Below are 24,766 nucleotides of genomic sequence, written 5' to 3' on the forward strand. Positions count from 1 at the left end.
TGAGCAGAGCACTCCAGCCACTGCCACGATGAAGGGAGCACTGCTTGTGCTGGCCCTGCTGGTGACCAGAGAGCTGACCTTTGAGACACGTGAGGGTAGGAAGGAGAGTCTGGATGGCCCTCCTGATCCTTGCCTGGTGCCGTCTCACTGCATCCTTCCCAGTCCTGTCCAAGCCACTTCGAGGGGCAGATTCTGAGGGCAGCTGTCTGATCAGTGCCCAGGAGTCCTGTACAAACTTCTTGAGGCTTTCATTCTTTGAATGGAGGGGGTGTTGTGGAGTTGGAAGGGTCTCTAGCTGTGCACACCCTGGGGGATAGTTTGTTGGGTATAGTGGTGCTCACTGCAAGGGTGGACGCCAGCTGATATGCCTGGGGATGGTGGTCAAGGGCAGAGGAGTCTCCAGACCTCGCCCCTCTTGCTGCTCCCTCTGCTGGGAGTGCCTCATAGGGAAGGTTTTCTGTCTGGGATGTAGGCAGTCCTGGGTGAGGGCAGGTCTGGAAGCTTGGGAGCTTTGGGGTGAGTCTGGAAGCTTTGGATGTGTGAGTTCCTATCAAGTGGTGGGAAACAGGAACCTCCTACTCTGGTTATTCTTTTGATGAAGTGTTTTCTGTCTGTGCCTTCAGCCGAAGCCTGCCCTATGTTTAGTGCAGCATTTAGCTCGATGGCCCTTGGAAGCAAAATATTGTTGAACTCAACGCTCAGTTTGGTCAATGCTACTGATGGAGAAAATGAAGCTATAGGAAGAATCCAGGATTGCTTCAATGAGGCGGGATTTGATGACAAACTGTTGAATATAAAAAGCATGGTAATTTACTCCCCTCACCCCTACCCTGCCCTGCCCACTAACATGCATAGTGCAGTATGCCACATGGTAATAGATCATGCAATCATGGGATATGTGGCAGACAAGAGCTATAAACAAAGAAGCACATAAACAGATAAAGAGACACAGATGTACAGAGCAGACTTTTGGACTCTGTGGGAGAAGGCGAGGGTGGGATGTTTCGAGAGAACAGCATCGAAACATGTATATTATCTATGGTGAAACAGATCACCAGCCCAGGTTGGATGCATGAGACAAGTGCTCAGGCCTGGTGCACTGGGAAGACCCGGAGCGATCAGGTAGAGAGGGAGGTGGGAGGGTGGATCAGGATGGGGAATACATGTAAATCCATGGCTGATTCATGTCAGTGTATGACAAAAACCACTACAATATTGTAAAGTAATTAGCCTCCAACTAATAAAAATAAATGAAAAAAAAGAAGAAGCACATAAACCTTTGCTCCACCATGCAGCACCTGGAATATGCAAGCACAGTCCACCTGTGTGTCCAGCCTCTTCGGCTACCGAATATGCCTGTGTTATGCCAGTCAGCTCGCCTACAATAGGGGACTGGCCTCAGTGCAGTAGGTCAAGTGTGTTAACTCATGTTTTTTTTCCTCAGCGTGAGGAGCTAGCATTGGAGGAGTAGAGTTTTATTCTTGGCAGGAAAGGAAGCATTCAGCTCCCACACTGGAAGGAGTAATATCAGCTTCCTTTTAGGAATATTGTAAAGGAGCCCCTACCTTAAGAGTCTCTTTCCAGGATGAATATTCTCTAGGTTTGTAAGGTTTATGACTTATCACCACTTCACTTCATCTTTTTCCCACTCTGATGGCCATTGCTCTTGCTCAGACCCCCGTTTCCACCAACATGGTCTCAGTGCCTACAAGCCTGATTTTCCACTGTGGTATTTTGGTGCCTGAAACTACTGAGGAGGCTTCTAGGTCTTTGTGGCTGCTCACTTGAGCTAGCAATGGATCTCCTGAAGTATTCTTTTTTTTCCCCCTCTTTGTTTTTTTCATAAGTATTGGAGATTTTGAATATTCTATCTCAGCATATTTTCTTCAAGTTGTTTATTTTTTTAAATGAGAGGCTTTCCAGAAACAGACTTTCATGCACTAATATGAGCACACACGGCACATGGGGTTGTTTACGACACCTGCATACACAGTCCGCCCACCCAGCACACCTAACAGAAGAGGATCAGGTGCAGGAGTTGTGACCCAAACTCAGACTCTAGCACCTTGCTCCTCCTCAGGACCAGCCCCTGCTATGCCCTGCTGACCCTTGTTATCTCTTCCCCTCCTTGGCATGGTTGGTGCCTCCGTCTCCCTCCTGACACCTGTCTGGGCTGTTAGGGAGCCATTCTCCCCCTGGTGCCTGCTGGCAGCCCCCTCTCCAGTGGTGGGTCTGTGGGCAGAGGTTCTTGCTGGGGATGGGGCTGAATCCCTGAGGGTAAGGCTTGAGGTGATTCTGGGGAGACAGGATAGACCAGCTGTGGTCTCAGTTCCTGTCTTTCCTCCTTCTTCTCCCTCCTAGATTTCCGTCATCTTGAGTGAGGATTGCAGTGACTATGTATTGTCCTCGGTGGTGGATACTGTTTTAGGATTAATTCTCAGTGTGACGTCTCTGGTGAGATAATCTTTGCCAGGGATGCCTGGTCGGCCCTTGATCTACCTGCCTTATTCTCCTTCTCAACTAAAGCTGGAATCAAGACACCTGTTTCACTAATATGGTCTCTGTCGGGATGACTCTAATAAAATAACTGCAGCTTTGCTCAGTGTGTATGTGCTGTGGGAACGATGTGAGGCAGGAGGTCTTGGGAGATGGTGAGAAGTGACACATGTGGTCACTGAGAGCATGGGGACCGGGGTCAGACAGAACGAGGATAAACCTGGGGCTGTGGACAAGTTTGTCGTAACTTTCTCAAGTCATTCTGTCATCTGCTAAACTTGGATTGTGTGCCAAGATTAAGCAGAGTAACATACATATTACTCCTGACTTCCAGTTAGGGTTAAATGAATGTATGGTTTATAACACTGGAGGGATAAAAGTGTTGTCTGTGGGCACTGATAGCATGTCTCCCATTCTGGCCTTTAGCACAGTGACACACCCTCTAGTCCTTTTAATGTTTCTCTGGTTATTGATGGGTGACTCAGGACATGACTTAAGCAGGCCTGTCACAGATCCTCTCTTTCTCCCAGTGGCATTTGCCAATTTTTTTTGCTTCTTAGGTGGATGTCTTCTGAGGATCCTGACATTTCATTGAGCACACTAAGTACCACTGCTCTTTGTGGTCCTACCATGGGGGCCAGGACCCCCATGAAGTCTTAGAACAGGAAGATGGGAGTGGATGGAAGAAGCTACCCCAGTGGGAATGTTGTTACTGTGGAAACAGCTCATGCTGTGAAGTGTGAATTGCAGGATGTGCCACATGGGCACATGTCCTGAACCCTCTAGCCTACTTTTAAAAGCATGAATGGGTAGTTGTATTACCATTAGGAGACTTGTGAGGCTACATGGAAAGCACTAGGTTTTATCTCTGTTTCCTGTCAGTCTGTAGTCAGACTGTAGTCAGCGTGACCCACATGAAGAGTGGCATAAGTGGTAAAATCACTCTACCTTGTAGCCAGGCAGGCATAAGGTCACATTGGGGTCTGCTAGACTTCATATTAAGTGTTCAAGTTATACTAAAGAGGTCTAAACTTTTGTTGAAAAGTACAAAATAAAATTTGAACAAATTAAGGGCTAAATCATATTCTTGTATGAGATTTATTGACACTGTATAAATGTCAACTATTCCCAAATCCATGTAAATTAATTTTTGTTGTAATGTAGATTGACTTAAATTTACCCCCCACTCCCAACCCAAACTACTTTCTTGATGTCAGTGAAGGAATTTGAGCAAAACAGGAACTTTAAGGAGGATTGTTCTCACCAGGTATTGCAACAGAAATGTATATCTCCCTAAACAGTCTAGTTTTAATGGAGGAGTAGGTACCTGTTCTTGGTAACAGAAAACACATAGATAGAGTCAAAGGTAGTTTAAGATATAATAATAACAGTTTTATTGAATCATGTAGAAGGAATGGATATTTTAAAAAGTGGCAAATGAGAAAAGTGACCAAACATTAAAATAATCTAGATGGATTTGCCAAGCCTTTTCCTGTGGATTTATGTGGAATAATGATTATTAGGGCTTCCTTGGTAGTTCAGCTGTTAAAGAATCCACCTACAATGCAGGAGACCCTGGTTCAATTCCTGGGTCAGGAAGATCCCCTGGAGAAGGGATAGGCTATCCACTCCAGTATTCTTGGGCTTCCCTGGTGGCTCAGTCAGTAAAGAATCTGCCTGCAATGTGAGAGACCTGGGTTTGATCCCTGGGTTGGGAAGATCCACTCCAGTGTCCTTTCCTGGAGATTCCCCATGGACAGAGGAGCCTGATGGACTGCAGTCCATGGGGTCGCAAAGAATCGGACATGACTGAGCAACTAAGCACAATGATTTAATTGCCATAGTTCTAATGTTTAATTATTCATTTGTCACAACTCATTCTCCTCCACCCCCACCCCCCAGTTACTCTTTTAGTTTGACTTTCACGACATCACAGTTTCCTTGTTTTTCTCCTGTTTTACTTGAAGATCCCTCTCAAGATCTGTTTACCACAGATTGGGACTTGAACCCACCTGGCTGGGACTCAAACCCAGCCAAAACTGACAGTACCTGGTTTCAGGACTTAATGAAGCTCAGGTTCTTGATGTGTCATCACATAAAGAATTCAGTGAGAGACAAAGTGATAGATAAGAAGTGGATTTATTCAGATACAGAGAGAAGCATACTCCACAGACAGAGTGTGGGCCATCCGCAGAGGGCAAATGCCACCCTGAAATTTGGCATGGTGTTTTTATCGGTTGGATAATTTCATATACTAATGAGTGCGAGGATTATTCCAACTATTTTGGGGAACTGGAAATCCTGGAGATTTCCAGGATTTGGGCCACTGCCCACCCCTTGGTCTTTTAATAGTGCCTTGGAACTGTCAAGGCACCTCTGGGTGTGTCATTTTACTTGTTGATTGAGGATCAAGGTCTAATCTTGTCTGCCATCTTGGTTCCATTTGATTCCAACAGGTTTTATGTTGTGTCCTTGGGTTATGTCATTCTTTCAGAAGTTGTGCCCTGCCCCTTTCCCTCCTGTTACAAGATCTTTAGGGTTGTATCCTATAGCAGAGTTGCTCAGTTGTGTCTGACTCTTTATGACCCCATGGACCATACAAGTCCATGGAATTCTCCAGGCCAGAATACTGGAGTGGGTAGCCTTTCCCTTCTCCAGGGGATCTTCCTAACTCAGGGGTCAAACCCAGGTCTCCCACATTGCAGGCAGATTCTTTACCAGCTGAGCCACAAGAGAAAGATGGTAAAGGATCTGCCTACAATGTGGGAGACCCGGCTTTGATCTCTGGGTCGGGAAGATCCCCTGGAGAAGGAAATGGCAACCTACTCCAGTACTCTTGCCTGGAAAATCCCATGGACGGAGGATCCTGGTAGGCTACAGTTCATGGGGTCACAAAAAGTCGGACATGACTGAGCAACTTCACTTTCCTATAGCAGAGAGCATCCTCTTTCAGTGTCTTTCCTTTCTTAAGTATGTTCACTTTCTTAATGGTATCATCCAGCTTCATTTTAACTTTGCTTATAGTTTTTGACAGTAAATCTCCATGCCCACTTTTGTTGCAACATACAAATGTGTCTCTCACTTAGTATTTGTTAATGAATATTTTTTTAAAAAGCTCTAAAATTTTTGTGAGGTGCAAATAACAAATAAATGGACTATTCAAAGGGAATTTTCAACTGAATAAAAATGTCATTTTTCTCTTACAAATACTAACTGCCATTAGTAGTTAGTTTAATGTAATCTCAATGAAAATCCCTACAGGATTTTTCAAGGTATTTTATTCTTATAAAATTGGTATTACAATTATCACATGATCCAGAAATCTCCTCTTTAGGTTTACACTCAAAAAAATGATAATTTAAATAAGTTCAAATAAAAATCCTGCCCACTGATGTTTCTTGCAGCTTTATTCAGCTCTGTTTATCAAAACTGGAAACTATGTTTGTGTCCTTCAGCCAGTGAATAGATAAACAAAACTTGCCACATTCCTACAGTTGAACGCTACTCAGCATTTAAAATTGCGGGTAGAACTATGGAAAACAGTGTGGAGAGTTCTTAAAAACCTGGAAATAGAACTGCCATATGACCCAGCAATCCCACTTCTGGGCATACACACTGAGGAAACCAGATCTGAAAGAGACACGTGCACCCCAATGTTCATCGCAGCACTGTTTATAATAGCCAGGACATGGAAGCAACCTAGATGCCCATCAGCAGACGAATGGATAAGGAAGCTGTGGTACATATACACCATGGAATATTACTCAGCCATTAAAAAGAATTCATTTGAATCAGTTCTAATGAGATTGATGAAACTGGAGCCCATTATACAGAGTGAAGTAAGCCAGAAAGATAAAGAACATTACAGCATACTAACACATATATATGGAATTTAGAAAGATGGTAACGATAACCCTATATGCAAAACAGAAAAAGAGACACAGATGTACAGAACAGACTTTTGGACTCTGTGGGAGAAGGTGAGGGTGGGATGAGATTGCGAAAGAAACAGCATGTATTATATCTATGGTGAAACAATCACCAGCCCAGATGGATAACCCCCATGGAAGTGGGCTCGGGGGGGCCCCTGGGGCACTGGGAGACCCAGAGGGAATCGGTGGATGAGGAGGTGGGAGGGGGGATTGGGATGGGGAATACGTGTAACTCTATGGCTGATTCATATCAATGTATGACAAAACCCACTGAAATGTTGTGAAGTAATTAGCCTCCAACTAATAAAAATAAATAAATAAAATTGCGGGTAGAAATATCAACAATCTCAGATATGCAGATGTTATCACTCTAATGGCAGAAAGTGAAGAGGAATTAAAGAGCCTCTTGATGAGGGTGAAAGAGGAGAGTGGAAAAGCTGGCTGAAAACTGAACATTGAAAAAAACTAAGGTATTGACAACTGCTCCCATCACTTCATGCAAATAGATGGGGAAAAGTGAAAACAGTGGCAGATTTTATTTTCTTGTGTTCCAAAATCCCTGTGGAAGTTGACTGCAGCTATGAAATTAAAAGACATTTCTCTGGGCTTCTAGTTCAAGATGGCAGAGTAGAAGGATGTGTGCTCATCTCCTCCTGCAAGAGCATCAAAATTGCAACTAGCTATTGAAGAACCATCTACAGGAAGATGCTGGAACACATCAATAAAAGATACTGCGTGTCCAAAGACAAAGAAGAAGCCGCAGTGAGATGGTAGAAGGGGCACGGTCATGATAAAATCAAATCCCATACCTGCCATGTGGGTGACCCACAAACTGGAGAATGATAATACCAAAGAAAGTCTCCCACTGTTGTGAAGGTTTTGAACCCCATGTCAGTCTTCCCATCCTTGGGATCAGACAGTGAGACTGGGAATCCCTAGGGAATCTGATCTTGAAGGCCAATGGAGTTTGATTACAGGACTTCCAGAAGACTGGAAGAAACAGAGACTCAAGTTTTGGAGAGCACAAACAAAATCTTGCACACGCCAAGATCCAGAGCAAAAGAGCAGTTACCCCACAGGAGACTGAACCAAAACTAACTTCTAGTGTTGGAGAGCCTCCTCTGGAGGTGTAGATCAGCAGGGGCTCACAACAAGGGCATTGGTAACAGCAATCTGGGAAGGTCCCCCTTGGCATAAGCCCTCTTGGAGATGGCCATTAACCCTACCATAGAGCACATAGATGCCAGGACTGGGTCACCTCAGGCCAAACAACTACCAGGGAGGGAGCACAACACCATCCATAAGCAGATAATTGTATTAAAGCTTTACTGAGCCCCCTGAAAAGGTCCCCCTTTCTGCAGCATCAGGATTAATTTATTTTTGGAAATCAAGTGCAATATTAAAAGGAAAAAAAACCATATTGCATTGCTGGAAGCTATTTCTGCTAATTTTATTACAGTTTAAAACTTATGGTTTGATTTGAATACTATCATGGGAGGAGCTGTGAGTTGGGAAGCTAATGATGACTTAATTGATAACTTAAAAGAAACCCACGGGTATCTGCACTGAAAGAGTGGAGCAAGCCTTCGCAGCAATTGATCATGGAGATTAGTATTTGGAAGGCTACTGAACAATGCATACAAAGACTTAGCGTGGAAGCATGGCAACATACACTTGTCAGCACTTTGCATTTATTCTGAAGTTATGGAAGCATTGAAATTTCAACCAGGATTGTATTTTCTTATCCTGGAAAGTGGAACTGGATATTTAAGTTCAATCATGGGCTTAATTTTAGATAGTTTTTTTTTTTAAAATTCTATTTTAAAAAGGAAAAAGAAAAAAAAAACCCCACATTACAGAAAGTTAATCAGGATGAAAAATCAGAAAGTTATGTCCCAGATGAAGGGACAAGATAAAACCCCAGAAAAACAGCTAACTGAAGTGGAGATAGGCAACCTTCCAGAAAGAGAATTCAGAATAATTATAGTGAAGGTGACCCAGGATCTTGGGGGATCAATGGAGAAGGTGTAAGAAATGTTTACCAAAACCTAGAAGAGCTAGAACTAAAGAACAAACAGAGATGAACAATGCACAAGAAGGAATCAATAGCAGAATAATTGAGGAAGAAGAATGGATAAATGACTTGGAAGACAGAATGCTGAAAATCAATGTCACAGAACGTAATATAAAAAATGAAAAGAAATGAAGACAGCATAAGAGACATCTTGGACAACATTAAACACACCAACACTTGCATTATAGAGGTCCCAGAAGGAGGAGAAAAAGAGAAAGGACCTGAGAAAATATTTGAAGAGATAATAGCTGAAAACTTCCTTAATATGGGTAGGGAAATAGTCAACCAAGTCCTGGAAGCATAGAGAGACCCAGGCAGGATAAACCCAAGGAGGAACACACCAAGACACATAGTAATCAAACTGACAAAAATTAAAGACAAAATATTAAAACCAGCAAGGGAAAAATTACAAATAACATATAAGGGAATTCCATCAGGCTATCAGCCGATTTCTCAACATAAATTCTACAAGCCAGTAGAGAATGGCACGATATATTTATAAAGTAATGAAGAACCTACAACCCAAAATACTCTACCCAGCAAGACCCTCCTTCAGATTTGATGGAGAAATCAAAAGCTTCCCAGACAAGCAAAAGTTAAGAGAATCCAGCACCACCAAGCAGCTTTACAATAAATGCTAAAGGGATTCTCTAGGCAAGAAAGACAAGAAGGAAAAGACCTAAAGAAAATAAACCCAAAGCAATTAAGAAAGCAGTAATATGATAATCAGTTCAGTTCAGTTCAGTGGCTCAGTTGTGTCCAACTCTTTGTGACCTCATGAACCATAACACGCCAGGCCTCCCTGTCCATCACCAATTCCCAGAGTTCACCCAAACTCATGTCCATTGAGTCGGTGATGCCATCCAACCATTTCATCCTCTGTCATCCACTTCTCTTCCTGCCCTTAATTTTCCCTGCATCAGGGTCTTTTCAAATGAGTCAGCTCTTCTCATCAGCTGGCCAAAGTATTGGAGTTTTAGCTTTAACATCAGTCCTTCCAATGAACACCCAGGACTGATCTCCTTTATGATGGACTGGTTGGATCTCCTTGCAGTCCAAGGGACTCTCAAGAGTCTTCTCCAAACCTATGGACACCTTATCTTCAACAAAGGAGGCAAGGATATACAATGGAAAAAAGACAACCTCTTCAACAAGTGGTGCTGGGAAAACTGGTCAACCACTTGTAAAAGAATGAAACTAGAACACTTTCTAACACCATACACAAAAATAAACTCAAAATGGATTAAAGATCTAAAGGTAAGACCAAAAACTATAAAACTCCTAGAGGAGAACACAGGCAAAACACTCTCTGACATGAATCACAGCAGGATCCTCTATGACCCACCTCCCAGAATATTGGAAATAAAAGCAAAAATAAACAAATGGGACCTAATGAAACTTAAAAGCTTTTGCACAACAAAGGAAACTATAAGTAAGGTGAAAAGACAGCCCTCAGATTGGAGAAAATAATAGCAAATGAAGCAACAGACAAAGGATTAATCTCAAAAATATACAAGCAACTCCTGCAGCTCAATTCCAGAAAAATAAATGACCCAATCAAAAAATGGGCCAAAGAACTAAACAGACATTTCTCCAAAGAAGACATACAGATGGCTAACAAACACATGAAAAGATGCTCAACATCACTCATTATCAGAGAAATGCAAATCAAAACCACAATGAGGTACCATTACACGCCAGTCAGGATGGCTGCTATCCAAAAGTCTACAAGCAATAAATGCTGGAGAGGGTGTGGAGAAAAGGCAACCCTCTTACACTGTTGGTGGGAATGCAAACTAGTACAGCCACTATGGAGAACAGTGTGGAGATTTCTTAAAAAACTGGAAATAGAACTGCCATATGACCTAGCAATACCACTTCTGGGCATACACACCAAGGAAACCAGATCTGAAAGAGACAACATGTACCCCAATGTTCATCACAGCACCGTTTATAATAGCCAGGACATGGAAGCAACCTAGATGCCCATCAGCAGAAGAATGGATAAGAAAGCTGTGGTACATATACACCATGGAATATTACTCAGCCATTAAAAAGAATTCATTTGAATCAGTTCTAATGAGATGGATGAAACTGGAGCCCATTATACAGAGTGAAGTAAGCCAGAAAGATAAAGACCATTACAGTATACTAACACATATATATGGAATTTAGAAAGATGATAATGGTAACCCTATATGCAAAACAGAAAAACAGACACAGATGTACAGAACAGACTTTTGGACTGTGGGAGAAGGTGAGGGTGGGATGTTTCGAGAGAACAGCATCGAAACATATATATTATCAAGAGTGAAACAGATCACTAGCCCAGGTTGGATGCATGAGACAAGTGCTTGGGCCTGGTGCACTGGGAAGACCCAGAGGGATCAGGTAGAGAGGGATGTGGGAGGGGGGATCAGGATGGGAATACATGTAAATCCATGACTGATTCATGTCCATGTATGACAAAAACCACTACAATATTGTAAAGTAATTAGCCTCCAACTAATAAAAATAAATGAAAAAAAAAAAAAAAAAAAAGAAAGAGTCTTCTCCAACACCACAGCTCAAAAACATCAATTCTTTGGTGCTCAGCTTTCTTTATAGTCCAACTCTCACATCCATACATGACCACCGGAAAAACCATAGCCTTGACTAGATGGACCTTTGTTGACAAAGTAATGTCTCTGCTTTCTAATATGCTATCTATGTTGGCCATAACTTTCCTTCCAAAGAGTAAGTGTCTGTTAATTTCATGGCTGCAGTCACCATCTGCAGTGATTTTGGAGCCCAAGAAAATAAAGTTTGTCACTGTCTCCACTGTTTCCCCATCTATTTGCCATGAAGTGATGGGACCAGATGCCACGATCTTAGTTTTCTGAATGTTGAGTTTTAAGCCAACTTTTTCACTCTCCTCTTTCAGTTTCATCAAGAGGCTCTTTAGTTCTTCTCCACTTTCTGCCATAAGGGTGGTGTCATCTGCATATCTGAGGTTATTGATATTTCTCCCGGCAATCTTGATTCCAGCTTGTGCTTCATCCAGTCCAGCGTTTCTCATGGTGTATTCTGCGTATAAGTTAAATAAGCAGGGTGACAATATACAGCCTTGACGTACTCCTTTTCCTATTTGGAACCAGTCTGTTGGTCCATGTCCAGTTCTAACTGTTGCTTCCTGGCCCGCATACAAATTTCTCAAGAGGCAGGTCAGATGGTCTGGTATTCCCATCTCTTGAAGAATTTCCCACAGTTTATTGTGATCCACACAGTCAAAGGCTTTGGTATAGTCAATAAAGCAGAAATAGATGTTTTTCTGGAACTCTCTTGCCTTTTCAATGATCCAGCGGATGTTGGCAATTTGATCTCTCGTCCCTCTGCCTTTTCTAAAACCAGCTTGAACATATGGAAGTTCACAGTTCATTTTGCTGTACCCTGGCTTGGAGAATTTGAGCACTACTTTACCAGTGTGTGAGATGAGTGCAATTGTGTGGTAGTTTGAAATTATTTGGCAGTGCCTTACTTTGGGATTGGAATGAAAACTGACCTTTTCCAGTCCTGTGGCCACTGCTGAGTTTTCCAAATTTCCTGGCATATTGAGTGCAGCACTTTCACAGCATCATCTTTCAGGATTTGAAAGAGCTCAACTGGAATTCCATCACCTCCACTAGCTTTGTTTGTAGTGATGCTTCCAAGGCCCACTTGACTTCACATTCCAGGATGTCTGACTCTAGGTGAGTGATCACAGCATCGTGATTATCTGGGTCGTGAAGATCTTTTTTGTACAGTTCTTCTGTGTATTCTTGCCACCTCTTCTTAATATCTTCTGTTTCTGTTAGGTCCCTACAATTTCTGTCCTTTATTGAGCCTATCTTTGCATGAAATATTCATTTTGTATCTCTAATTTTCTTGAAGAGATCTCTAGTCTTTCCCATTCTATTGTTTTCCTCTATTTCTTTGCACTGATCTTTGAGGAAGGCTTCCTTATCTCTCCTTGCTATTCTTTGGAACTCTGCATTCAAATTGGTATATCTTTCCTTTTCTCCTTTGCTTTTCACTTCTCTTCTTTTCACAGCTATCTGTAAGGCCTCCTCAGACAACCATTTTGCTTTTTTGCATTTATTTTTCTTGGGGATGGTCCTGATCCCTGTCTCCTGTACAGTGTCACGAATCTCCATCTATAATTCATCAGGCACTCTGTCTATCAGATCTAGTCCCTTAAATCTATTTCTCACTTCCACTGTATAATCGTAAGGGATTTGATTTAGGTCATACCTGAATGGTCTAGTGGTTTCCCCCACTTTCTTCAATTTAAGTCTGAATTTGGCAATAAGGAGTTCATGATCAGCCACAGTCAGCTCCCGGTCTTGTTTTTGCTGACTGTATAGAGCTTCTCCTTTTTTGGCTGCAAAGAATATAATCAATCTGATTTTGGTGTGATCATACATATCAATAATTACCTTAAATGTAAATGGATTAAATGCACCAACCAAAAGACATAGACTGGCTGGGTGGATGATGACATGTATGCACTTCCACTTACCACATCACTCTGCTTGACCTCCCAAATTGTATGTTATTATTTTATATTGTTAGATTAATCATGTTTCTATTATGGCTTGCAAGTGTATTACCTTTTATTTTTTGTCCGACTATTGATAGTGAAAACTGACTAGCACGTTTTACTATTGTGATTATATAACTATTACTCAATATCATTATATAATCATTGGTCAATGGAAACATAATAGGACTCTATATCACCAAAGCCACAATTTAATAGAAAAACCTGTAATCCCCTTTTAAAATCTGATGCATATCAGAATTATCTTGAAATTAAAAAAATTTTTTTAGTTTATTTGACTGCACCAGATCTTAGTTGCAACACACGGAATCTTTAGTTTTGTCATGTGGGATCTAGTTCCCAGACCAGGGGTTGAACCCAGCCACACTACATTGGGAGCATGGGGTCCTACCCACTTGACCACCAGGGAAGTTCCTTGAAGTTTTTTGAAAAATATAAATGCCAAGGTATTGCTTCTTTTTTGGTCAGAGCTCCAGATGTGTTTCTAATGAGCAGCCATGTTTAAGAACAACTGAACTATATGGTGATCTTTTACTTTTATCTAGTTTGTTTCATTTTTTCTATTTCATATTCAGTGCCCCCCTTTAATTTAGTTTGTTTTCCAACTTCTCCATCTCTTTTTTTTTGATGTTCTTTCTCAAGCCTTTATCAAGCATAGTAGAAAATCTTTTGTATACATATATAAATAATATGTATAATATATATATTTTAGAACATTTATGAATTTTTGTCTAAAAAATTTATGACATTTTAATTTCACTTGACTCAGTATGAATAGTCAAAACAATTTCTAGATTTCTAATAAAAAATAGATATGCAACAAGCAGCAAAGTTTTACTATATAGCACAGGGAACTATAGTCAATATCTATAATGGAAAATAATTTAAAGAATAATATGTGTATATGTATAACTGAATCACCTTGCTGTGTACCTGTAACCTTGTAAGTCAACTATACTTCAATAAAAAATATATATATGTATATATATATATATATATATATATATATAAAGGAAAAAAAAAGACACTTCCTCCTTGGAAGAAAACCTATGACAAACCTAGACAGCATATTAAAAAGCAGAGACATCACTTTGCCAACAAAGGTCCATACAGTCAAAGCTATAGTTTTTCCAGTAGTCATGTAAGAATGTGAGACTTGGACCATAAAAGAAGGTTGAGCACCAAAGAATTGATGCTTTCGAATTATGGTGCTGGAGAAGACTCTGGAGAGTGAGTCCCTTGAACAGTGAGGTGATCAAATCAGTCAATCCTAAAGTAAATCAACACTGAATATTCATAGGAAGAACTGATGCTAAAGCTGAACCTGCAGTACTTTGGTCATCTGATGTGGAAAGTCAACTAATTGGAAAAGACCCTGATGCTGGGAAAGATTGAGGGCAGGAGGAGAAGGGGGCTACAGAGGATGGGGTGGTTAGATGGCATCACCAACTTAGTGGACATGAGTTTGAGGAAACTCTGGGAGATAATGAACAGAGAAGTCTGGCATATTGCAGTCCATGGAGTCACAAAGAGTCGGACATGACTTAGCAACTTAACAGCAATTAAAAGGAAGAAACTAAAAAAAAAAAATCATCCCATGTAAATGTCAAATTGTTGCATGTGTCCCTAGTTCATTCTTTTCACTGATGAGTAATATCCCTTTGTATCGATATACCATAATTTGTATATCCGGTTACATAGTGAGGGCTATTGGAGTTGCTTTTCAAGTTTGATGCTGTTATTAATAAAGCTGCTATAAGTATCCATGTATATATTAAAAATAAAAGGAATACACTATTGGCACATGCAGCAACATGGATGAATCTCAAATGTATTATGTTGAGTAAAAGAATTGGAACTTAAAAACTACAGTCACAGGGCTCATTTATATGCCATTTATGTTATATTTGGAAAAACAAAAATAGCTGTGAAAGAAATTTTAAGTAATTAGGAGCAGAACACTTTAGGAAATGCTGAAACACACATGCACATATCCGGGGTGGATTAACTAACAGAAGGCCAGAAATAGATCTAAATCATCATGGATTTTATTATAAAGATAATTTGCAAATCAGTGAGGAAATCTACTTGATTTCATAGGTGAAATGGTGCTGGATAAACTAATTGAACTTTTGTGGAAATAAAGCTGTTGCATCTATGTCTCACTGGTGCCTTCCGTAGTAATCTCAGATGTTAAACGTTTATACATTCAAAGACTAGGATAGGATATAGAAAATTCTTAGAAAATATTATGAAAGAATATTTTTTTTTAACTTCAGGGTAAAGAAGACATTTCTAAAACTGGAAGAAAACCAGTGTGGTAATTTTGACTGTATAAAAAATAAAATATTACTGCATGGCAAAATGTGCAACATACACCTTTTCAGGACATCATTCAAATGTTATTTCATTGATGTCTTTGGTCAATCTGTTTAAATTATAACATGTCTTACCCATACCCCCTGCCCTGTCCATTGCCTGTCTCTCTTTCTTGACTTTTCTTCTAATGTGTTATATATTTACCAAGCTTTCTTGTTCATTATTTTTATATCACTATCAGACATATGCTAGACAGATAAAGAAATTTTAGTCATTAAAGAAATATTCTCCATATGGAAATTATCCATTAATATCTATCTATCATCCCCTTTCCCCCCAGGTGCCACAGATACTCTTTTTTTCTTCTTTATAAATTTTCATTTATTTATTTCGCTGTGCTGAGTCTTCATTGCTGTGCTGGCTTTTCTCTAGCTCCGGGGGAGTGAGGATTACTCTCTAGTTGCATTGTGCAGGCTTCTCTTCACAGTGGCTTCTCTTGTTGCAGAGCATGGGCTACAGGGCACAGGCTTCAGTAATCGCAGCAGTGATACTCAGTAGTTGCAGCTCCTGGGCTCTAGAGCACAGGCTCAGTAGCTGTGGCTCATGGGCTTAGTTGCTCTGTGGCATGTGGGATCATCCCAGATCAGGGGTTGAATCCTTATCTCCCACATTGGCAGGCAGATTCTTTACCATTGAGGCACCCAAGGAACACCCCCCCGCCCCACAGATACTCTTTTAATCCATATTCCATAATGTTTCCTTACTCCAGTGTGGCATTTGTGGTGAAACAATGACATTCCCCAGTTTGTAGTCAATGAAATATCTTAAGACATTAAGACAAAACAAAACAAAAATATTACTGGCTCTGGTTAGGGAATGGATTTACCTTTCCACCCAAAACAACTAAAACTAGACTAAATGTAGAAAAGAATGATATTCAGAAATTGAACTTCAGATAGCACAGGAGAATGGTCTCTGAGAAAGGGGAAACAATTGCCTCACTTGGACAGAGTACCCGGATGGCACTGAAGGAGGTAGGAATTCAAGGAGGGAAATGAACACTCTCTCTGAACTCATGAGAAAGACTTGGGAGTCCCAGGGGGCCAGTGTGGTTATATTTGTTGCACAGAAATAGGACTCCAGGGTTCTGCAAAAATGTCCTCATCAAGTCTTTACTGAATACTGCCTAGTGTGTGCGTGTGAAAAAAAACTGCTCAAAGTGAGGGAATAACAACCTGCAAGGAGTAGAGGAAACAATCCCAGAAATTTACACAGTTCTGAAAATAGTTTGTATTTCTAACAGCATTAGAGAAATAATGTGGTTATTAGTGGGGGAGTTAAGCAGTTTATTCAGGAAGGTATCTTAGCAGTGGTATACAATTTGCCTTTTCATATGGATGCTTTTGTCCATCTTAACAGTGCTTAAAAGAAGCTTCAAATGGATCAACCTATTTCAAAATAAAAGAAACAAAGTTCAAGAGTATCTGTAGAACTACAGAGGTACTTAACACCTAAAATTTTAAGTTTTAGAATATTTCTCATTGAAAACTTAGCAAGCAAGCAAAGCAGAAAAATATGGGGAATACGTGTAAATCTATTGCTGATTCATGTCAATGTATGACAAAACCCACTGAAAAAAAAAATAAATAAATTTAAAAAAAGTAATCAATATAAATGAATCAATAAAAACAAAGATATCAACATAAACAATTGAAGACTTGAAGAACAGAATCAATATAAACAATTGAAAAATGGAATTGAAGAATAGAATCAATATGCTTCAATATTTACAAATCAATCAATGTGATACACCACATTAACAAATTGAAAGATAAAAACCATATGATTGTCTCAATAGATGCAGAGAAAACCTTTGGCAAAATTCAACATCCATTTATGATAAAAACTCTCCAGGTGGGGGTGAGGGACTGGCTCATCTGTGTGTGGTTGTGTGGGGCGGCCTGGGGAGGCCCCAGAGCAGCTGATGCTCTGCCTGCAGGGACTGGAGTCGCGAGGCAGCTGCCATGGCGGGGTCAGAGAACCAGCTCAAGAAAATGGTGTCCAAGTACAAATACAGAAACCTAACTGTATGTGAATCTGTTAACGTTATTACTTTATACAAAGATCTCAAACCTGTATTGGATTCATATATTTTTAATGATGGCAGTTCCAGGGAACTAATGAACCTTACTGGAACAATTCCTGTGCCTTATAGAGGTAATACATACAATATTCCAATCTGCCTGTGGCTGCTGGACACATATTCGTATAATCCCCCTATCTGTTTGGTTAAGTCTACTAGTTCAATGACTATTAAAACAGGAAAGCATGGGGATGCTAATGGGAAGATATATCTTCCTTATCTACATGAATGGAAGCACCCGCAGCCAGACTTGTTGGGGCTTTTTCAAGTCATGATTGTGGTGTTTGGAGATGAACCTCCAGTCGTCTCTCATCTTACTGTTTCAGCATCCTATCCACCATACCAGGAAACACCAAATAATTCCTACATGCCAGGCATGCCAAGTGGGATTTCTGCATACCCATCCAGGTACCCTCCCAATCCCAGTGGTTACACAGGCTGTCCTTACCCACCTGGTGGTCAGTATCCTGCCACAACAAGTTCTCAGTACCCTTCCCAGCCTCCTGTGACCACTGTTGGTCCCAGTAGGGGTGGCACAATCAGCGAGGACACTGTCTGAGCCTCTCTCATCTCAGCGGTCAGTGACAAACTGAGATGGTGGACGAAGGAGGAAATGGATTGTGCCCAGGCAGACCTCAACACCTTGAAACGAACAGAGGAATACCTGAAAAAAGGTCACCAGGAACTCGAAGAGATGCTTAACCGTTTAGATCAAGAAGTAGCTGAGGCTGATAAAAAAACATAGAACTTTTGAGAAAGGATGAAGTACTCAGTTCTGCTCTGGAGAAAATGGAAAATCAATCTGAAAACAATGATATTGATGAAGTTATCATTCCCACGGCCCCACTATACAAACAGATCCTAAATCTGTATGCAGAGGAAAATGCCATTGAAGACACTATTTTTTACCTAGGAGAAGCCTTGAGGTGTGAAGTAATAGATCTAAATGACTTCCTAAAGCATGTACATCTTCTGTCCCATAAACAGTTGCAGCTGAGGGCATTAATGCAGGAAGCAAGAAAGACTGCTGCTCTCAGTGACCTCTACTGACTTCTCTGATACCAGATGGAGACTGAACTCTTCTAAAGTATTCTTCTCTTCCTTTCTCTTATATCAGTAGGTGCCCAAAATAAATTATTGCGGTTTACCATTCAAGTGTAAAATACTTTGAATCAATAATATATTTTCTGTTTTCTTTTGGTAAAGACTGGCTTTTATTAATGCACTTTCTATCCTCTGTAAACTCTTTCTGTGCTGATTGTTGGGACTGACTATGCTAAATAAAATTTGTTGCATTTAAAAAAAAAAAAACACAACTCCAAAAAGCAGGCATAGAATGAACATACCTCAACCTAATAAAAACCATATATGATAAACACACAGCAAACATTATCCACAATGGTGAAAAATTGAAAGCATTTCCCCTAAAGTCAGGAACAAGTCAAGAGTCTCCACTCTCACCACTACTATCACATAGTTTTGGAAGTTCTAGCCACAGCAGTCAGAGAAGAAAAAGAAATAAAATGAATCCAGACTGAAAAGGAAGAAGTAAAACTCTCACTGTTTGCAGATGACATGATCCTCTACATAGAAAACTAAAGACAACACCAGAAAATTACTAGAGCTAATCAATGAATATAGTAAAGTTGCAGGATATAAAGTTAATACACAGAAATCCCTTGTATTCCTATACACTGACAATGAGAAAATAGAGAAATTAAGGACACAATCCCATTCACCATTGCAACAAAAAGAATAAAATACTTAGGGATAAATCTACCTAAATAAACAAAAGACCTATATATAGAAAACTATAAAACACTGGTGAAAGAAATCAAAGATAACACAAATAGATGGAGAAATATACCATGTTCATGGACTGGAAGAATCAATATAGTGAAAATGAGTATACTACTGAAAGCAATATACAGATTCAATGCACTCCCTATCAAGCTACTGACAGTATTTTTCACACGACTAGAACAAATAATTTCACAGTTTGTATGGAAATACAAAAAATCTCAAATAGCCAAAGCAATCTTGAGAAAGAAGAATGGAAATGGAGGAATCAACCTGCCTGACTGCAGACCTATACTACAAAGCTACAGTCATCAAGACAGTATGGTACTGGCACAAAGACAGAAATATAGACCAATGGAACAAAATAGAAAGCCTATATGCAAAACAGGAAAAGAGACACAGATGTACAGAACAGACTTTGGGACTCTGTGGGAGAAGACGAGGGTGGGATGTTCTGAGAGAATAGCATTGAGACAAGTATACTATCAAGGGTGAAACAGATCACCAGCCCAGGTTGGATGCATGAGATAAGTGCTCAGGGCTGGTGCACTGGGATGGGATGGGGAGGGATGTGGGAGGGGGGATCGGGATGGGGAACACACATAAATCCATGACTGATTCATGTCAATGTATGGCAAGAACCACTACAATATTGTAAAGTAATTAGCCTCCAACTAAAAAAAAAAAAAAAAAAAAGCCCAGAGATAAATTCACACACGTCTGGACACCTTATCTTTGACAAAAGAGGAAAAAATATACAATGGAGAAAATACAATCTCTTTAACAAGTGGTGCTGGGAAAACTGGTCAACCACTTGTAAAAGAATGAAACTTGAACACTTCTAACACCATACACAAAAATAAACTCAAAATGAATTAAAGATCTAAATATAAGATCAGAAACTATAAAACTCCTAGAGGAAAACATAGGCAAAATACTCTCTGACATAAATCACAGCAAGATCTTCTATGACCCACCTCCCAGAGTAATGAAAATAAAAGCAAAAATAAGCAAATGGGACCTAAGTAAACTTAAAAGCTTTTGCACAATGAAGGAAACTATAAGCAAGGTGAAACAACAGCCTTCAGAATGGGAGAAAATAATAGCAAACGAAGCAACTGACAAAGAATTAATCTCAAAAATATACAAGCAGCTCATGCAGTTCAATACCAGAAAAGTATATGACCCAATCAAAAAATGGGCCAAAGAACAGACATTTCTCCAAAGAAGACATACAGATGGCTAACAAACACATGAAAAGATGCTCAACATCACTCATTATCAGAGAAATGCAAATCAAAACCACAATGAGGTACCATCTCATGCCAGTCAGAATGGATGCTATCCAAAAGTGTACCAACAATAAATGCTGGAGAAGGTGTGGAGAAAAGGGATCCCTCTTACACTGTTGGTGGGAATGCAAACTAGTACAGCCACTGTGGAGAACAGTGTGGAGATTTCTTAAAAAACTGGAAATAGAACTGCCATATGACCCAGCAATCCCACTACTGGGCATACACACAAGGAAACCAGAATTGAAAGAGAAACATGTACTCCAGTATTAATTGCAGCACTGTTTACAATAGCTAGGACATGGAAGCAACCTAGATGCCCATCAGCAGATGAATGGATTAGAAAGCTGTGGTACATATACACAATGGAATATTACTCAGCTATTAAAAATGCATTTGAATCAGTTCTAATGAGGTGGGAGCCTATTATACGGAGTAAAGTAAATCAGAAAGAAAAACACCAGTATATTAATGCATATATATGGAATTTAGAAAGATAGTACTGATGACCCTATATGCGAGACACAGAGATAAAGAACAGACTTCTGGACTCTGTGGGAGAAGGTGAGGGTGGGATGATTTGAGAGAATAGCATTGAAACATGTATATTACCATATGTGAAATAGATGATCAGTCCAAGTTCGATGCATGAAACGGCACTCAAAGCTGGTGCACTGGGACAACCCAGAGGGATGGGATGGGGAGGGAGGTGGGAGCGGGGTTTGGGATGTGGGACACATGTATACCCATGGCTGATTCATGTCAATGTGTGGCAAAAACCACCACAATATTGTAAAGTAATTGGCCTCCAATTAAAATAGATAAATAAATTAAAAAAGAAAAAAATAGCATCAGTGTAAACAATTGAAGAAGAAATCAATGTAAACAAACCCAGAAAACACAAACATGATACAGTTGGTAAACCAAATTTCAAAAGTTATTAACGTTGTGTTCCAAATGTTTAAGAGGTGAGAGGACCACTCACACATGGAAGCTGGAAGCATAGGTATATTTAGAAAAACAAACTTGAATAGAAAAAAAGTATTCTGTTGGATAGAATTACTGTGGATTAGGCACTGTGTGTGTGTGCTTAGTTGCTCAGTCGTATCCAGCTCTTTGCAATTCTTGTGACCCTTTGGACTGTAGCTCACCAGGTTCCTCTGTCCATGGGATTTTGCAGGCAAGACTACTGTAGTGGGTTGCCATTTCCTTCTCCAGGGGATCTTCCTGACACAGGAGGATCTTCCTGACCTACTGTGTCTTCTGCACTGAAGGTGGATTGTTTACCCACTGAGCCATCCAGGAAGCCCGAATCAGATGCTGTAGAAGACAATATTAGTGAGTTGGAAATAGAAACAATGCCAGAAACTATCCAAAATGAAAAACAGAAAAAAAAAAAAATCTAAAAATGATGAGAAGGAGATCAGTGAGCTGTGAGACAACCCGTGGGAGGGATAATATGTGATTAATGAACTCTCTTAGGAAATAATGGCCAAAATATTTCTGTATTTGATGAAAACCATAAACCTACAGATCTACAACACTTAGTTAAATTTAAGCGTGAGAAAAACGAAGAAAACTGCACTTGGCACATTGTAGTCAGATTTCTTAAATGTGGTGATGAAGAAAATTTCAAAGCAGCCAGAGAAACAGATGAACAAACAGAAGAATGATAGCACACTACTCTTAGGAAGCAATGAAATTTTGAAGTACTGAAACTATTAAAAGAAAAGATATTGTGACTCTCTGATTCTCCACCTGGGGAAACCATCTTTTATAAAAAAGTAAGAAGAAACACTTTTTACATATGCAAAACCTTAAAGGATTCATTACCAGCAGACCTTCACTATAGGAGATGTTAGAAGAAGGCCTGAGGAAGGACGGACGAGGTGCAGGGTGCAAATCTAAAACTATACCAGGGGAGAGAGAGCCTGGAGGATTGTCAGTCTGAGGAGATCTATATCTCTATCTCCATCCCTAATATGGAGAGATTTAATACATTCACAGTGGATTTTCTTGGACTAAAGTATTCAAATACTTTTTCTAAATTTAAGAGTAGAGTAGGTACAGCTGTTGAGAAAATTAGTAAACAGTAATTTAGTAAATATCCAAATTAAAACAGACAAAAAAATGTCATAAAATGTGGAAAAGTGTGTAAGAGGTAATATGGGACACAGTGAAAAGGCCCTCTGTATGTAGATACTGAAATTACTGGTAGGAGTCCTATCTCCTGCCTAGAGCTGAGTGACAGGAGGACTCCCAGGGAGCAGAAGGAGCAGTGTGTGAGCTCACAGCTGTGGGCGTGGAGTAGGTCAGCGGGGATGCTGGCCTCAGTACACTGGGCGGCCTGCGCTGCTGCTTGTGTTGCTTTCTGCCCTACCTGTCTCAAGGATGGCTCTGGCTGGAGGGACCTAAGGGACATGGGCCAAAGCAAAGGACTTTCAGAGAGCTCCTTGGAAGGTAAAAGGGCAATCCTCTGGCAATACCTAGATTGGGATGTGCCAGTAAAGCTGCATGGGGTTGCCTGGGAGAAATATTAGCCAGGCTCTTGGGCATCAAGAGAACTCCTTAGCGTGCCAGGAGAGGGTATTCTTTTTTTTTTCTTCATTGGAGTACAATTACTTTACAATGTTGTGTTAGCTTCTGCTGTATCTAGAAAATGTATAGCAAAGTGAATCAGCTGTATGTTTACATATATTACCCCCCCCCCCATTTTGAATTTCCTTCCCATTTAGGTCCCCACAGAGTTTTGAGTGAGCTTCCCATGTGGTGCTAGTGGTAAAGAACACACCTACCAATTCAAGAGATGCTGGTTCAATCCCTGGGTCAGGAAGATCCCCTAGAGAAGGGCATGGCCACCTATTCCAGTATTCTTGCCTTGAGAATCCCATGGGCAGAGAAACCTGGTGGGCTACAGTCCACAGAGTCGGGCACAACTGAAGCATCTTGGCATGCTCATGCAGAGTGAGTAGAGGTCCTTGTGCTATAGTAGGTTCTCATTATCCACCAAAATGGATAGTTATCCATTTTATATATAGTATCAATAGTGTATATATGTCTATCTTAATCTCCCAATTCATCCCTCCCCCCTGCTTTAGTATGTATATATTTATTCTCTATGTCAGTGTGTATATTTCTGCCTTGCAAAGAAGATCATCTATATCAAGCCATTTTTCTAGATTCCACATGTATGTTAATGTACAATATTAATTTTTCTCTTTCCGCCTTACTTCACCCTATATGACATTCTATAGGTCCATCCACATCTCTGCAAATGACACAGTTTTGGTCCTTTTTATGGTTGTGTAACAGGATCATCGAAAAAGCAAGAGAGTTCCAGAAAAACATCTATTTCTGCTTTATTGACCATGCCTTTGACTGTGTGGATCACAATAAACTGTGGAAAATTCTTCAAGAGATGGGAATACCAGACCACTTGACCCACCTCTTGAGAAACCTATATGCAGGTCAGGAAGCAACAGTTAGAACTGGACATAGAACAACAGACTGGCTCCAAATAGGAAAAGGAGTACGTCAAGGCTGTATATTGTCACCCTGCTTATTTAACTAATATGCAGAGTACATCATGAGAAACACTGGGCTGGGAGAAGCACAAGCCGGAATCAAGATTGCCGGGAGAAATATCAATAACCTCAGATATGCAGATGACACGACCCGTAGGGCAGAAAGTGAAGAGGAACTAAAAAGCCTCTTGAAGTAAGTGAAAGAGGAGAGTGAAAAAGTTGGTTTAACACTCAACATTCAGAAAACTAAGATCATGGCATCTGGTCTTGTCACTTCATGGGAAATAGATGGGGAAACAGTGGAAGCAGTGTCAGACTTTATTTTTTTGGGCTCCAAAATCACTACAGATGGTGACTGCAGCCATGAAATTAAAAGACACTTACTTCTTGGAAGGAAAGTTATAACCAACCTAGACAGCATATTAAAAAGCAGAGACATTACTTTGCCAACAAAGGTCCCTCTAGTCAAGGCTATGGTTTTTCCAGTGGTCATGTATGGATGTGAAAGTTGGGACTGTGAAGAAAGCTGAGCTCCGAAACATTGATGCTTTTGAACTGTGGTGTTGGAGAAGACTCTTGAGAGTCCCTTGGACTGCAAGGAGATCCA

The 24,766-nt window shown here is 40.3% G+C and overlaps 1 protein-coding gene and 1 pseudogene across 1 annotated transcript; both read left to right on the top strand.

Moving 5' to 3' along the window:
* LOC122421093 (androgen-binding protein homolog) lies at window positions 1-2,597 on the top strand. The gene is made up of 3 exons (XM_043436890.1): window positions 1-95; window positions 624-805; window positions 2,362-2,597. Exons 1-3 carry the CDS (start codon window positions 29-31, stop codon window positions 2,461-2,463), a joined length of 351 nt encoding a protein of 116 aa, XP_043292825.1. The 5' UTR covers window positions 1-28; the 3' UTR covers window positions 2,464-2,597.
* A 14,827-nt stretch (window positions 2,598-17,424) lies between these two features.
* On the top strand, window positions 17,425-18,864 carry LOC122421090 (annotated as a pseudogene).
* Window positions 18,865-24,766: the final 5,902 nt, after the last annotated feature.

Source organism: Cervus canadensis, chromosome 18 (genome assembly GCF_019320065.1).
Source record: "Cervus canadensis isolate Bull #8, Minnesota chromosome 18, ASM1932006v1, whole genome shotgun sequence".
NCBI lineage: Eukaryota > Metazoa > Chordata > Mammalia > Artiodactyla > Cervidae > Cervus > Cervus canadensis.